This window comes from Nycticebus coucang, chromosome 13, assembly GCF_027406575.1.
Source record: "Nycticebus coucang isolate mNycCou1 chromosome 13, mNycCou1.pri, whole genome shotgun sequence".
Lineage (NCBI taxonomy): Eukaryota > Metazoa > Chordata > Mammalia > Primates > Lorisidae > Nycticebus > Nycticebus coucang.
The window spans coordinates 18,580,574-18,596,433 of NC_069792.1; the positions used below are offsets into that span (position 1 = coordinate 18,580,574).

General features: G+C 36.8%; 1 protein-coding gene across 4 annotated transcripts in view; it reads left to right on the forward strand.

Moving 5' to 3' along the window:
* PREX2 (phosphatidylinositol-3,4,5-trisphosphate dependent Rac exchange factor 2) overlaps positions 1-15,860 on the forward strand; it is a 299,369-nt gene that overhangs the window by 124,786 nt on the left and 158,723 nt on the right. For all 4 annotated transcript variants that reach the window (XM_053558919.1, XM_053558921.1, XM_053558920.1 and 1 more), the window contains 6 exons: positions 4,236-4,339; positions 4,984-5,033; positions 8,111-8,186; positions 11,989-12,061; positions 13,822-13,964; positions 14,127-14,219. In XM_053558919.1, coding sequence (XP_053414894.1) covers positions 4,236-4,339; positions 4,984-5,033; positions 8,111-8,186; positions 11,989-12,061; positions 13,822-13,964; positions 14,127-14,219 — 539 coding nt within the window. The remainder of the gene's footprint in view (positions 1-4,235; positions 4,340-4,983; positions 5,034-8,110; positions 8,187-11,988; positions 12,062-13,821; positions 13,965-14,126; positions 14,220-15,860) is intronic.

Consider the following 15,860-nt stretch of genomic DNA (forward strand, 5'->3'; position numbering starts at 1 on the left):
TCTTTTTTGACTTTAGTTGCTTTAAATCCACATGAATCTGAAAATAAGATTGCAACTCCTCTTTTCTTCTGAATGCCATTTGCCTGAAAAATTGTCTTTCAATCTTGACTCGGAGCTTTAATTTGTCTTTTGAAGCCAGGTGTGTTTCTTGCAAACAGCAAATGGATGGCTTGTGTTTTTTAATCCAGTCAGCCAATCTATGTCTCTTCCGTGGGGAATTCAAGCCATTAACATGTATTGAGATAATTGATAAGTGTGGTAGTATTCTATTCGTCTTATTTTGTGAGAGTCCATTGCTTATTTTTATCTTTTGCATCAGTGTGGAGGTTAGGTTCTGTCCTTTAATTTCTGAGTTCTTACTTTGCTGCTGATCCATTGTAGTGGTCATTGTGCAGAACAGGTTGAATTATTTCCTGTAGAGCTGGTCTTATTGTGGCGAATTTCCTCAATGTTTGTATATCCGTAAATGATTTGATTTCTCTGTCAATTTTGAAGCTTAGCTTAGCAGGGTACAGAATTCTGGGCTGGAAATTGTTCTGTTTAAGTAGATTAAAGGTAGATGACCATTGTCTTCTTGCTTGGAAAGTTTCATTAGAGAAGTCTGCGGTCACTCTGATGGATTTGCCCCTGTAGGTCAACTGGCGCTTACTCCTGGCAACTTGCAGAATCTTTTCTTTTGTCTTGACTTTGGACAGGTTCATCACAATGTGTCTTGGAGAAGCTCGGTTAGAGTTGAGGCGACCTGGGGTCCGATATCCCTCTGAAAGCAGTGTGTCAGAATCTTTGGTGATATTTGGGAAATTTTCATTTATAATATTCTCTACTATGGCTTCCATTCCTCTGGGGCATTCTTCTTCCCCTTCTGGAATTCCTATAACTCGTATGTTGGAACGCTTCATAAAGTCCCATAATTCTGACAGTGAACGTTCTGCTTTCTCTCTCTTCTTTTCTGTCTCTTTTACTATCTGAGTTATCTCAAGAACTTTGTCTTCTATCTCTGAAATTCTTTCTTCTGCATGGTCTAACCTGTTGCTGATACTTTCCATTGCATCTTTATGTTCCCTAATTGACTGTTTCAGTTCCTTCAGGTCTGCTATATCCTTTTTATATTCTTCATATCGTTCATCTCTTATTTGATTCTGTTTTTGGATTTCCTTTTGGCTATTTTCCACTTTATTAGCAGTTTCCTTCATTGTTTCCATCATTTCTTTCATTGTTTTCAACATGTGTATTCTAAATTCCCTTTCTGTCATTCCTAACATTTCTTTACAGGTGGATTCCTCTGCAGTAGCTACCTCATGGTTCATTGGCGGGGTTGTTCTGGACTGGTTCTTCATGTTGTCTCGAGTTTTCTGCTGATTCTTCCTCATGAGTGATTTCTTTTATGTGTTTCCTTGCCCAAATTTTCTTTTCACTTCCTCTTGCTCTTTAAGTTCTCATGCCTGTGGACTGAGGGATAGATGAGTCCTTTTGGTGCAGGACCAGAATTGTGAGAAGGTTGAAGAGCAAGAAAGGGATGAAAGAAAGGAGGACTGAGTGAAAAGAAAAAAAAAAATAGAGAAAGGAGAGTGGATGGGTAAAAGGAATATTGACAAAAAGAAGTGAGGCACAGAAAGAGGGAGACAGAGCAATATAGGTGTACAGTAGGGTACTTTGATACAACCTTAAAAAAAAAACACCTTCTGGGGGTGCTCAGGTGTGTGGTTCCCTTGATGTCAGCAGCTCTTTGCTAACCTGATCAGACACAATACCCCACCTCCATCAAGTAGATAGGAAAGACAAAAATGCTGTAAATCAAAACAAAACAAGCAAACAGAAAACTTTACGGGACAAAATTGGGTGAAAAAACCTAATAATAGCGGTAGAAACAGTAGCAAAAATGAGGTTCTAGTTATTTAAAAAGGCAGCAATGGGAAACTATAATTAAACTAGAAAAATTGAGAAAGAAAAAAGATCTGTATGGAAAAGGTTGAAATTAAAAACAAAACAACATCAACAACATCAAAATAAACAAAAAAACCCACCCAAACAAACAAACAAACAAAAAAAAAAACAACCAAAAACAAAGCAGTATGTATATGTCGTTGAATATTGTCTGGGCAACACGTGGTCTTCTGGGGTATGAGATGTTAATCACAGTTCTGATACGACTGGAGACTGCTGATTTCTCAAACCCCAGCAGGTAGACACCCTAAATCTCTCTTCAGCCCACTTAAAAGGCACTTTGAACTTGTAAACTTGCTGAGCAGAAGCCTTCCCAGGAAAGTGCTTGTCGCTGGAATCACTGCTGAAGTGGCTATCCACTTACCCAGTGTGCCAGAACCGGTCTCACTCTGCCCCTGAGGGTTCGGGCTGCAAGGCGGCTCAGACCCCACCCTTAGGCTACTCGGTTGCTGGGTTACTGCCTCCCACCTGATTCTAGCTCTGCAACCTTGAGGGCGGAGCTTGCTGGGGCAGATCGCTCACAATGGCTCCCTGTGGCCCACAGCCAAATACTATTAGCTCCGTCTGGCTCAGCGACTCAGACTGGGGTCCTAGACAACGGCCAAAGTTCTCCGCATTCCTGCTCAGGCTCTCCTCAAGGCAGTTCAACTGAGCGCTAATTCCAAAGACACCAAAACAGTTCACAGGTAACGCTTTCTGGTTTGCAGTCTCGCTGCTACTGAACTTACAGTTGCGGGCGTTTTTAGGCCGATTGAACACACGCGACCACTTGAACACACGCGAGCACTTGCCAGTTTTCCACTGTTTTAGTCCTCCTCTTGGGGTCCAGAAGTCTCTCGCTGACCCTCTGTATCCTCACAGGCGTGATGATAGGCAGATCATACCAGCCAGAGATGCCTGGAGTCCTATCTCCCCAGACTCACGGTGCCCAGATGCAAGGAAGCTGTTACTTGGCCGCCATCTTGCTCTGCTCTCTTGGATGCCTTTTATTTCTATTCTTGCCTAATTGCTTTAGCTGAAATTTCCTGCCCTATGTTGAATAGAAGGGATAAGAGTGGGCATCTTTACCTTGTTCTGATCATAGAGAAGAAGCTTTTCACTATTCACTGTTAATTGTGATGTTAGCTGTGGGCTTGCCATATATGGTCTTTACTATGTTGAGCTATATCCCTTCTATACCAAATTGATTGAGAACCTTTATTATGAAAGGATGTTGAATTTTGTCAGATGCTTTTTCTGTATCTATTGAAGTCATCAAATGATTTTCATCCCTCATTCTGTTAATGTTTTGTATCATATTTACCAATTTTCATGTGTTGAACTATCCTGAAATCCCACCTGATCAAGGTGTATGATCCTTTTAATATGTACTGTTGAATTTGATTTGATTGTATTTTGTGGAGGATTTTGGCATCTGTGTTCATCAGAAATCTTGGTCTGTAATTTTTTTTTTCTGTAGTATCCACGTTTGGCCTCGTAAAATGACTTTGGAAGTGTTCCCTGCTTTTCAGCTTTTTGGAAGAGTTTGAGAAATATTAGCATTAATTCTTTTTTAAATGTTCACCAATGAGGCAGGCAGGTCCTGGAATGAGTCTTTATGAATAAGAAATTCTTATCTTAAGGATGGTAATGAAGAATAGCCGTTCTTATTTTCCACTGAGCAATAAAATCTTAAATGATATGTAAGGAAAGCATTTATCAGCATAAGAACTGTTAAAACTTTGGAATCAGTTAGATGCTGAATTTACTTAATCTACACTGGCTGGAGGTCTAAACACAGGCTAAGTGGTCAAGATTGGTGTATGTGTGATCTTGGCCTGATCACAGTGAGATAAACCAGATAAATGCTAAAATTCGTTTCCAGGGCTGAAAATCAAATCACAATTCACTAATTTGAGTATCTTCTCTTTGAAAGACACTTTCTGTTCAGCTGTGATATTGTGAAAATATGGAAAAAATAAACTCATATTTATATAAATATAAATATGTACTGTATGTGTCTATTTATGCATGTACATATATAAATATATATTATGCCAGCTGAATGTTGCTAACCTTGATGTCGTTCTCAAAGAATTATATGGAAATTATAAATTTATTGAATAACAATATCTTATCATGAATATTACTGTTAAAATACGAGATTGGAATGGCTGTGTTAGAAAAGCAAAAGCTTTTTGTAAAACTAATAGCTTCCGTATTTGGGAATACATATTTAATAAATTTATTTGTTTTTTATATGTCACTTTTTAGATTGTCATTATTTTAATGTATTGTTTCTATGTTCTTAGTTACTGACAAACATCAGTTCAAACCAGAACAGATGTTATATAGATTTCGCTATGATGATGGGACATTTTACCCAAGAAATGAGATGCAGGATGTAATTTCAAAGGTAATGACCTCTTGCAGAACCTCTTCAACTGTAGAACTCATGTTGTCATTCTTCGGAAAAACAGAGCAGCTGAGAGACTTAAAACACTTCCTACAGTGGCAAATTCTTAAATTATACATGAAAACAAGGCTTGGTCTTTCTTTTTGGAATTTTAATATTCTAATATTGTCTTTTTTTCTCTTAGTTCTAAATCGAAGCAGTGCTATTGTGACACTCAGACATTTAATATTCCCTGAAAACTGATTTCCTTGCAGCAACACATTAAACATACAAATATATAAAGTAAATGTCATACTGGTTTTTTAATACACTTGACAAAATTTATGTTGATCTATGATGAACAAGTATTACATATGTATTATTATATAGGTTTATTTTCTGTCTAGTTCATGTTAATTTTATATTAAAAATTTAGAAAAGCCTTTATATGTGTCTTATATGTATGAGAAATTCATAGCACAGTTTAATCCTATTCTTTAATGATTTAACTCATGCTATTTTTATGATAAAATGTAACATTTGAATAATCTTTAAATTGGTTGAGATTGTATAATGATTCCAGAGTGTTGGCTGTTATTTCACATTTCATTGATATGTCTTTGGGGTGATCTTACTTGCTTTTGTCGTATCTTTATTTTACATAGGGTGTAAGATTGTATTGTCGTCTTCATAGTCTGTTTACTCCGGTGATAAGGTGAGTCTGGTTTTTAAGTTACAGAGAAGTTAAATGTAAAAATTTATATTGTGTATTAGGTGAATATTATTCATCTAGAACTTACTGGCTTATTTTGTTTTTCTTCCAAGAGTGAAAATTTTACTTTAAAATATTTTTTTAAGGAATCATTTATTTTAAAAATCTCTAAATTTTCATAAGCTTATAATTATAGTGTCTTTCATTCTTTTTATTTTGATTTCTAAAGTTGTTTTACCATTAATTCATAGTAAATTATGGACTTGGTAATGAAACAATCCAAAACGATTGAGTGGGAAACGATTTAGAAATATTATTAACTCCTAGTACTTACCATTATAATTACTTGTATATTAATTTTCAAATTAAACTGTGTAATCAAATAGTGGATATGCATTTTATTTCACCCTAACAGTCTTTTCTCCAAAGAAACAACTTTGTACTTGAAAATTAAGAATTATTTTGAAGTTAATGAACATAGTTTTATAGCCTTAGTCTCTATCATGTTTTCCCTTGTAAAGATTTATACCTTTCTATTTTTTTTTTTTTTTTAGAATTTAGGATTAGTTTTCAAATGATCTCTTTAGAAAGATAATGGAAAACTTTGAGGTTTGTATTATGAATACCAATGAAGCAGATCTTCAGGAATTTATGGTACTTTCATAATATACACTGATATACCTTAACTGATAGAACGTTAAACTAATTTCAAATGGCCAGAAATTACTCCGAGGTCATTGAGCAAATCATATTCTCAGAACAAAAAATGCAGATATCATTTTTAAAATAAATAAAGATACTTTTTGATCTTGGCTATAAACTACAAATGGGTAGTGTGTATAGTGTTTCTATTTTTCATTCAGGTTTGTAATTCCAAAAAACCGCACAGCTTAGAAAAAAAGATTCCAGATGTTGCTGACTGTATTGGAAGGCACATTTGCAGAAAACATACTGCTTGCAGGTCCTGGAGGAGAGAACAGGATCTCCCCAAAAGTGTCCTATCTATCTGCTCTCATAAGTAGACTTCATAAGGGAGAAAGATGTGGGAAAGAGTACTTGTTGACTTTGACATAATCCAGTCACAGATACCCTGCAAATATTTTGGATAACTCAGTGCCAAATACTTAATAGCAACTATGTACTTTAATGGCTTTTTTTTTTTTGGCTAAACAATAGAAACTGATAATGGTTTGAGTCTCCATGTCAGTTGTATATATGTTGGTTTCTCATGTGCAAAAATGTATTATCAAAATATGTTTTAGCTATATGAGCTTTTTTTTTTTAATGAGGAAAATTGCATCTGTTAAGAGCTGATAAGAAGGAATTGTTCTTTGGCTAGAAATGACAATTGTTTATGAGTTGTCAAGGGGAAATTGATGGGGATAAAAAACCATGAAACAGATGGAATGCATGATAGTCATACTTTTAATAAGTGTGAACTCAGCTTGTAAAAAGAAAAATTACTTAACATCAGGAACTGCAGACCCATATGTAGTTTTATAATAGACCACGCTTTTTCTTCTTGTTGATGTTTTCGGAAACCATGATGAAATGGTGATGAGGTGTCACAAATATCGAAATAGATTTAAAAGGTAAAATAAAAGGGTTGTTGATTAGTGCCTAACCCAGTTTACTTATTATTGAAATCTCAGAAATTTCAACCATTGTTCAGGGAGTTTTTTCATGGAAGTAGGGAAACATGATATAAATATTTAATTGTAAGTTACCGGCAGAAGCTAAAGGACAGCTAGTAACTAACTGCTAGGCGCACTTCAAATTTTTTGCAGTTTGGATTTTTTCACATTTTAAAAAGTCTGGCATTTTTTCATTCCCATTTGATCCAGGCTTGAAAAATAAGTCAATTATAGTACAACCTCCATAGTTGACCACCTCCCTACACTGACTACCTCCTGAAGTTGACCTAGTTTTCATAGACTGAATATGTACCGGATGGACCTATGTGGACCACCTCCTTAGGTTGACCAGTTTGTTACAGTCCTTGGCGTGGTCAGCCTTCAGAGATTCTACTGTGTAGAGTTTCACCGTTGGGGCCCAGTTCTGATCTTGAGACTGGTTGGGATCTGAACTTTGAATGATTTCTCAGTGTCAGGAAGTCTGCTGAATGTAGAGTTTGATGGGGAGAGCTAGGTGATCCCCTTGGTTCCCTGGGGATATGATGTCATGATGTCCATGCCCTGATCAGACAAAAGGAATAGCAAGTTCTCCATGTGCCTACTTCCAGACAGAGTCGACTGTTTTCCACTATTGCAAAGCCATGTGAATAATACTGTGTAATTCCTGCCTTCCTGGAGAATTCAGTAGCAGGAATAAAAGATGTTGCTTTGTGGAGATTTTTAGTAGACTCCACTGTAATTTAAGAAATTCTATTTTATTACTCTTTTTTTAATGAGATGTTGTGCAGTTAAGTCCTCACTTAACATTGTGGAAAGGTTCTTAGAAACTGAGACTTTAAGCAAAATGACACGCTGTATGTATGCCGTGGGAATTTGACACTTGTTTACATCAATTAGCCTATGGTAAAACTGGTTTGTTATACATTGTGTCATTTCTCTTAAAGTCACAATTTGACACTTGTTTACATCAATTAGCCTATGGTAAAACTGGTTTGTTATACATTGTGTCATTTCTCTTAAAGTCACAGTCTATCCATGAACTTAAGGAAGGACTTAACTGTATTTCTAGCTAAATTATTACCAGATAACATAAGGGTATAAGAAAATGTAAAAGAAGAAATGGCTTGTTTTGGTCTCATTGTAGGTCTCTTCCTCTATTTATGAGGTTTTTTTTTTTTGGCTGGGGCTGGGTTTGAACCCACCACCTCCAGCATATGGGACTGGCACCCTATCCCTTTGAGCCACAGGTGCCGCCCGACTCTTTTATGAGGTTTTTTCAGGTGTTATGTGTGCTTTGTAAACCTGTTTTATTTGCACATAATTTGGTCAATGGATTCAGATTACAGTGGTAAACTTTTCTGTTGTGCACTCACACTAAATAGAAGTATTTCCTTGTGCTCACTTATGCCCTTGCTTGACATTTTTGTTTTTGTTTCTACTTTACAGAGATAAAGATTACCATTTAAGGACCTACAAATCGGTGGTCATGGCCAACAAACTAATAGACTGGCTAATTGCACAGGTAAATTACACAATCAGACGTTGCTGAGTTTCATTCACTGCCACTTTAAACTTCATGTGAATTAGATACTTTTAAAAAATTATCATCTGTGAATAAATGGGACTCTTGACCAAGTTCAAACAGTTAAAATGAAGCAGAGGTAGGATTTGAATCTAGATAATCTGACTTCAGACATCTCAAACTTGGCCTTTATGCTATCTTACCTTTCAAAAGGAAGATGTTCCTATTTTTAAAATATTGGCTGTGATAGATCAAAAAGCCCTAAGCAACATTTGAATAGCACTGAAGAATAGCTATGCTCATACACTAAAATTTGTGTGTGTGTTTTCCCTAATTTCTTTTTTAAAGTATGTAATTAGTCCTAGCGTGTTATTATAATTTACTTGTGCTTTTTTTCTCGGTTAGAAAATAATTGTGCTTTGATAAAATGAGCTTTACTAGCCATCTGCATACATTTGAAATAGGAAGGTACATAATATATTGCTATTTCTTTTGAGCTGCTTTTCAGTATTTGGATGGTGACAGCTGGAACTGAGAGAATGTTATTTGCTTATACGCAAAACAAATTAGGGCATCCAGCCCATCCAAACATAAGTTTATTTTAATGTTTTTTCATGCTAGATCAAATAATACATGGTCGAATGTTTTTCACTGATTAAAGAAACGATTAGAAAATGAATCTAATCTAACTTAACTATTTTGGTGGAGGGGATATCCCTCATTTGAAACAATAGTCATTACGTTTAGATATTTGAGTCAGTTTCATAAGCATTTGCACTTTTTTGTTCTTAAAGAAAGTGGCTTGCTTTCTTTGTTACAAGTAGGTAATGTTTGATAATTCATGGTGAAATGCCTACTTTTGTTTCATGTAATATTGAATCCACCTGTGCACATATATTTCAATTGTTTAATCTTAATTTCTGAAATGTTCAAGGAACAAGTATTTTTGCATTTTGCAGCACTTAAATTTGTTATTAATACTAATATAGAAGTAATTATTTTTTAGGTGAAATGCTGTTCTTTGCTTTTAGAGGCTTTCCCAGGGTTAGAGTCTTTTATAACACGCTGGTCACTGTGTGTCATCAGAATCAGCTCTGGATTCAGTACTGGAGCTGGAATTTCACATAGAAATTATACTGTCATAGAATTTTTATGACCTTTTATGACATTTTATGATGTGAGAAATTCGGAAAAGTTTATTTGAAGCAAAAGTTAGTGCCGAATAAACATATTAAGATTTAACTCAGGAAATCAGTTATCAACTTTCCTTTTTGGCATTTTTACTTTCCAAGGGTGAGCATTAGAAGAACAGAACAAAAAAAGAAGAAGAAGAATAGAATAAATTGCTCAAAAACTAGGCCAAGTTGCAATTATTTTTTTCTTTAGTTTTTCTTCATGGTCTGTTATAACAAGGTAGATGTAGAAATTACCCTGGACTGGAACTCAGATGACCTCATATGTGATGCCAGCTCTGCTAATCACTGGTTTATGTAAACTTGGACAAGTCACTTGATCTGAGTTTTAGTGTGCTGGAATGACTGTACGTGTCGTCTCTTTTGAGTCTCTGAAGCTTTATGATTCTGCTGTTGCAAAATATCCAAATCTAAGCATCAGACATAATCAACTCTGCTTAGCTTCAGAGTAAGACCAAATGCCCTGCCTTGGAAAGGGAGACATAGTCATGTGAGGACAGGAGAACTCTTAATTTAATAGGAAGAAGAGATTACTTACAAAATAGGGTCTCCTTCCGCTAAGACTCTCACGTGATGATAATTTCCAGTATTTACCAGGACTCTGAACTGACGCAGTGAAGTACTGGCTCCAGTATGATTGGGATAGAATCTAGATCCTGTTGTTTTTCTCTTGTTCTGTAATATCTTATATCTTAGAAAACATAATGACTGTTGTTTTTTCGGGATACATTTTTCACTCACTGATATGCAGCTTCTAGTTTAATAGTTTATAATAGAATAACTTAGTCTACAGAGTTAACTATTTGACAAGTGCATTAATGTACTTCTAAAACAATTTTTAAATCATGTGAATTGTGACACATATATGGGCCACACATCTTTTTATAGTTAACTAGTGCCTTGCTTCTTCACACCAAAGCAGTTTTATTGTGCTTTTATTTCTTTTTGTTATTGTTGCTGTTAATGCTCACCAGGCCTTTATGGCACAAGGGTTTTTAAAAGGCACAGAGATATCAAAGTATTTTAGACCATACTTTTTACACCATTATGTTCAGTGTAATATTAGTCTGGTCAGTAAATCATCTGAATAATCAAATAAAGCAATCAGATTTCAATATTTATTGAACAAGCCTTTATTGTCAGCTTAACGTATAAAACAAATGCTTTGATGATTAAAATAAATAAGACAGGAAGCAGTTATGGGACATTAGTCAATTGGGCTAATTTTTATACCCTCTAGATTCTGTCCCAGTGTCATCTCCCTCAGGAAGGATTGCGGGGCCCTCTATCCTGGACGCAGGGTCATCTCCTGTGGTTTCAGTTCCCTGAGTATCCCTGCCTGATTGGGATTATTGCCTAAATTGGACAGTGGTACTTTCCATGTACCGCATAAGAGACCAAATCCTACAGTAGATTTGAATTACTTGAAGGCAAGGAAGTGTTTTGTGTTTGAGTGCTTTAATATTTTATCTCTATCAGTTGGCACAATAAATGGAAAAAATTACGTATCTTTTAAGTGAATGCATAAATATTATAAAACAGGTATAATTTTTTTTTGTTGTTGGGGATTCATTGAGGGTACAATAAGCCAGGTTACACTGATTGCAATTGTTAGGTAAAGTCCCTCTTGCAATCATGTCTTGCCCCCAGAAAGTGTGACACACACCAAAAACAGGTATAATTTTGAAGAAGGCCAGCTGTATAGTCTGAAGTTACAGATTATAAATTCTTGGGAAGTTAACAGGGGGATTAGTGAAGGTTGGAGTTGGAACAGCCCGAGACAGGACTTCTCTTGGTTCTCTCTAGGGAGATAGGTGGAATTTAAATGGATGGAGGATAAAGAGAAGGGCATTGTAGATATGAACAAGTATGAAAATGAGCACGGAGAGCTCAGGCAACAGTAGACAGGTCACGTTGACTCGAGCCAAAAATGTAGCTATTCAGCTTGGAAAAGTGAATCTGGAGAGGTAGACCGAAGCATGGACAGTCTTGAAAGGGCCGTGGAGAGTTTTGATATGTTATGATTATAAAAGAACAGTCTATTTAACATTTTGAGACATGAAATTTCTTTGTAAGAAAGTTTAGTACTATAACAGCATATGTTAGTGTCTAGAAAAAAATTACAGTGATTTGGAAGAGAGATGAAGAAACACCAGATAAGGGTGTTGACGATAGAAATGGAATAGAAGCCAAAAGGAAGAGAGAATAGATTTGGTAGTTCAGAAGGGCCAAAAGGTTAGACTAGGAAAAAAAGGAGCTTCTTAAACTGTTAAAGGGCAAGGCCATTTGGTGGAAGGGAAGCCAAGCTCATACACAATGATTTTTCTTACCTTTATTTAGTGTGTTGTCAATTTACAGGAACAAGATCTAAGAAATAACACAAGGGCATCATTTATAGTGGCAATAAATTTTTGTTACTTACATATTTTCAATATTTATTTTTTATTTAATATAAGAAGTAAGTATTTTCCTCATTCATTGGATGATTTTTAAAAATTAGACGCATCCTGTCTTTGTCTGAATATAGTGCTGGGACTGTCGAATGTCGTAAAGACGCAACAAAGCTTTTGGCTGGCTATTAACTCACCCAGTGCTTTTTTGGCCAACAGGGGGATTGCCGTACCAGAGAAGAGGCAATGATATTTGGCGTTGGACTCTGTGACAATGGATTTATGCACCATGGTAGGGATATTTTACCCTGGAAGTGTACAGATATATTTCATTGCTTAGTTCTTCTTAGGCCAGTGGGCCAGTTAGTGCTTCAGTGAGGTCATTTAGAGCTGAACCAGCAAGACTGTGGGTCTTGCCATAGGTTCATGTTGAGCTGCTTGGATCATTAACCCATTCTGAAATACATTCTTATTTCTATTGTCAGCTTTAGCTTCTGGTGCATTTGAATTTGTGGTTGATAATTTCTTCCTTACTTCATGTTGCCAGCCAGTCTTCCATCCAGACATCAATACATTTAGCTGTCTGGGCAACAATTATTTGTAAAAATGATGAAATAAAATAGTTGGCCTTTTTGATTGTTTACTATATGCTAAGTTATTTATACTTATTATTTCGTGTTATGCAACATTACAAAGGAGGTTTTAGTGCTCCCATTTTACAGATGAGGAAACTGAAGTTCAGAGGGTTGAAGTAACTTTCTCAATGCACATTCGTAATTAGTCCCAGACCTGAATTTTTTTCTTGTTTTTTGTTTTTTTTTCTCCCCACTCTTTGCCCTGGGTAGAGTGCCACGGTGTCATCATAGCTCACAGCAACCTCAAACTCTTGACTCTTGGGGTTAAGCAATGCTTATGCCTTAGCCTCCCTGTAGTTAGGACTACAGGGGCCCACCACAACACCCAGGTAGTTTTTCTATTTTTTTTTTTTTTTCTTTTTTAGTATAGATAGGCTCTCTCTTTCTTGCTCAGGCTGATCTTGAACTCCTGAGCCCAGGCAATCCACCTGCCTCAATCTCCCTGAGTGCTAAGATTATAGGCATGAGCTGCAGTGCCCAGCCCCAGACCTGGAATTTTAACTCAGGCCTGTCTCATCACAAAACCTGTTTCTACTGTGCCCTGGGACCACTGTCTTCCCTTTATTTGCTGGCTCAGTAAATCAATCTGTCCCAGCAAGTACACTTTAAGGTGCAACGGACAGATAAATAAGAAATAGAGAAAATTTCTCTTTTAAAGTAGCTTAACAGCAGTCAGGATTTCACTCAATACAAATTCTTCCTATCAGTATTTAGCCTTATTTTTAAAAACACTAGCAAAATATAAACTTTACATATGCCAGGAATTTTAGGGGCTTCAGGGAGAAGTATTAACATTCAGATAAAGGAGAGAAAAAACAGACCTTTTCTGAATTGAGGTTATTTGAGAATATTGTTTTTAAAATGAAAAGAACTAGGAATTCATGGAAACTAAAATCACATTTCCCCCAGAAGACATATTTCTGGTTGAAGTGTTGGAACAAAGTGACCACAATGGGAATTGCTCACACACAGAAAGGCAACATGTAACCCATTTGAATTTTCCCATAATTGTGCAGGATATTGAAAACATGCTTACTATGTTGACTACAAGTTGAAAACACTATAGGCTTATGTGTTTTGGGTTATGGGCATTTTGGGACACATTATAATCTTTTATTTAATTTGAATTTTAATCTGGGACAGGACAGGCCTAGTTAAATACAAAAAAAGTTAACAGTGAAAAAATACTACTTACTTGAAAAATTCAAAATCCTTTGGGTGACAGTAATTTAAAGGAAACATTAGCTTGAATTATAGAGACAAACAGAAAAAAATATCTTAGGGATACTTGTAAGTGTAACTTGTTGTAGGAGTATAAAGTCATGGGGATAGGTATTAATTTACTAAATGTCTCTCGGTATAGAAAAAGTTTGATTTTTGGATTAACTAAACAATTCAAATCTCTTTGCTTCTGTAGTCCTTGAAAAAAGTGAATTCAAAGATGAACCTCTACTTTTCCGGTTTTTTTCGGATGAGGAAATGGAAGGATCAAATATGAAACACCGACTTATGAAACATGATTTAAAAGTTGTAGAAAATCTTATAGCTAAATCATTATTGGTAAGTTGATTAATGTGTTATATACGTTTTCTCCTCGATTAGACATCAGCAGGAGATTGGGTAAACATGTTTGATGGCGAGGTGTTATTATTACTTCATTCTGTTTGATTCGTAACTTTTTCATAGTTGCTTTATCACTATTGTTAATATTTTGCATTTCAGATTAAATCTAATGAAGGCAGCTATGGCTTTGGGCTAGAAGACAAAAACAAAGTTCCAATAATAAAATTGGTAGAAAAGGGGTCTAATGCTGAGGTAATGTAAATTAGTATTTTTATTTCAGTTTGTTGTCATACAAATGTAACCATTCTGAACACATTGAAGTCGCCCTCTCAAGGTAATCAGCCTTGAAATGATGTTTATTGAAGATAATGTTTCTGGATAATCTTCCTCTGAGGCCCTACCGAGTACTGTTGGGACTTGTGGCAGCTGAGCCCAGGTCTGGACGGTCAGGGGTGATTGTGGGGGAGGCAGTGGTATGCTAAAGATCTACAGCTGTAAACTTCTTACCTCTCCTGTCCACACTCCCCACCAGGAGGCCAAGTGGCTCATTCTTTGTCTCTGGAGCTTCTGTCACCACAGAGTCCTGCCTAGCATCCTGAGGTCTGCCTGGGGTAGGATTGTATTACATATGTCAGGTGGCTCTTCCTTTCAACCAAGGCCTGTAGCTTCTATTTTCCTATCACCTTTCACTGTCTTTTATATCCATATAACTTCCATGCTTTGATTTATTTTCTCGTTGGATTAGAGCTGATTGGCATTCTCTCACTTCACCAGCCTTTTTTTTTTTTTTGGAGACAGAGTCTCACTCAGTTGCCCTGGGTAGAGTGCTGTGATGTCATAGCTCACAGCAACCTTACACTCTTTGGCTCAACCTTACACTCTCTTGCCTCCGCCCCCTGAGTAGCTGGGACTAAAGGCCCCTGTCACAGGCCCAGCTAGTTATTAGAGACAGGGTCTTGCTCTTGCACAGGCTGGTCTCCAACCCATGAGCTGAAGCAATCCACCTGCCTCGGCCTCCCAGAGTGCTAGGATTACAGCTGTGAGCCACCACGCCCAGCCCACTTCACCAGCCTTTAAAACAAAGGGATACCGTCATCATGCATGCATTCATCCAGAAATAGTTACTTCATACCTCCTTCATACAACGCATGTTAGGCATTGTTCTAGAATCTGGGAATGCAGATGAACACGGAGACTGTTTTCCAGTGCTCTATCCCAAGAACATCACCTTGTGGCCTGGCTTGTCAGAGGCTTCATCTAATTCAAGCAAACTCTTAATATTTACATCTTTAAGAAAGAATGTGGGAATTAATTAGACATGACATTTAACTTTGAATCTGTTTAAAATTAGTAGTAAACTGTCACCCATCCTGTATCTGCTAATGCCCAAGGCATCTGTCTTTTCCAAAACACAGATTCCTACAAGACAAAGCTGTATGTATAGCACATTACTTTCAAACAAAATAACTCAGGGTAAACTAGTGATCATTTATTATTAACTGTCTATGAGAAGGAAATGTCTCTCCCAAGCCTTTTCAGAGGATGTTCTTGGAGCACAGCTACGTCTGACCATGCCCCTGAGAGGGTGCCCTCTCCAGGGTTTTCATCATTTACTTGGCAACCAAAGCAGCAGGTGGTTTATAGGCAATAGGGCTGCTTATGCAGAGTGGCCTGCTTGTCATGGAGGTACAGCGTCTTCCTTGTCCCCTTTTCAGCGCCTTGCACTGTTGACTCCTCTGTGCTGGGCGGGGCACTCTTCTTTGATTCCAACCCCCTCCCTCACCCGCCTCAACTGGAAACACCGGTGCCGTGTCAGGCTAGAGAAGCTTATCTGAGTGTCATCAGTGTACATACGGAGGTAGAAACTTTCTGAAATAACTGGGTATAGATGGA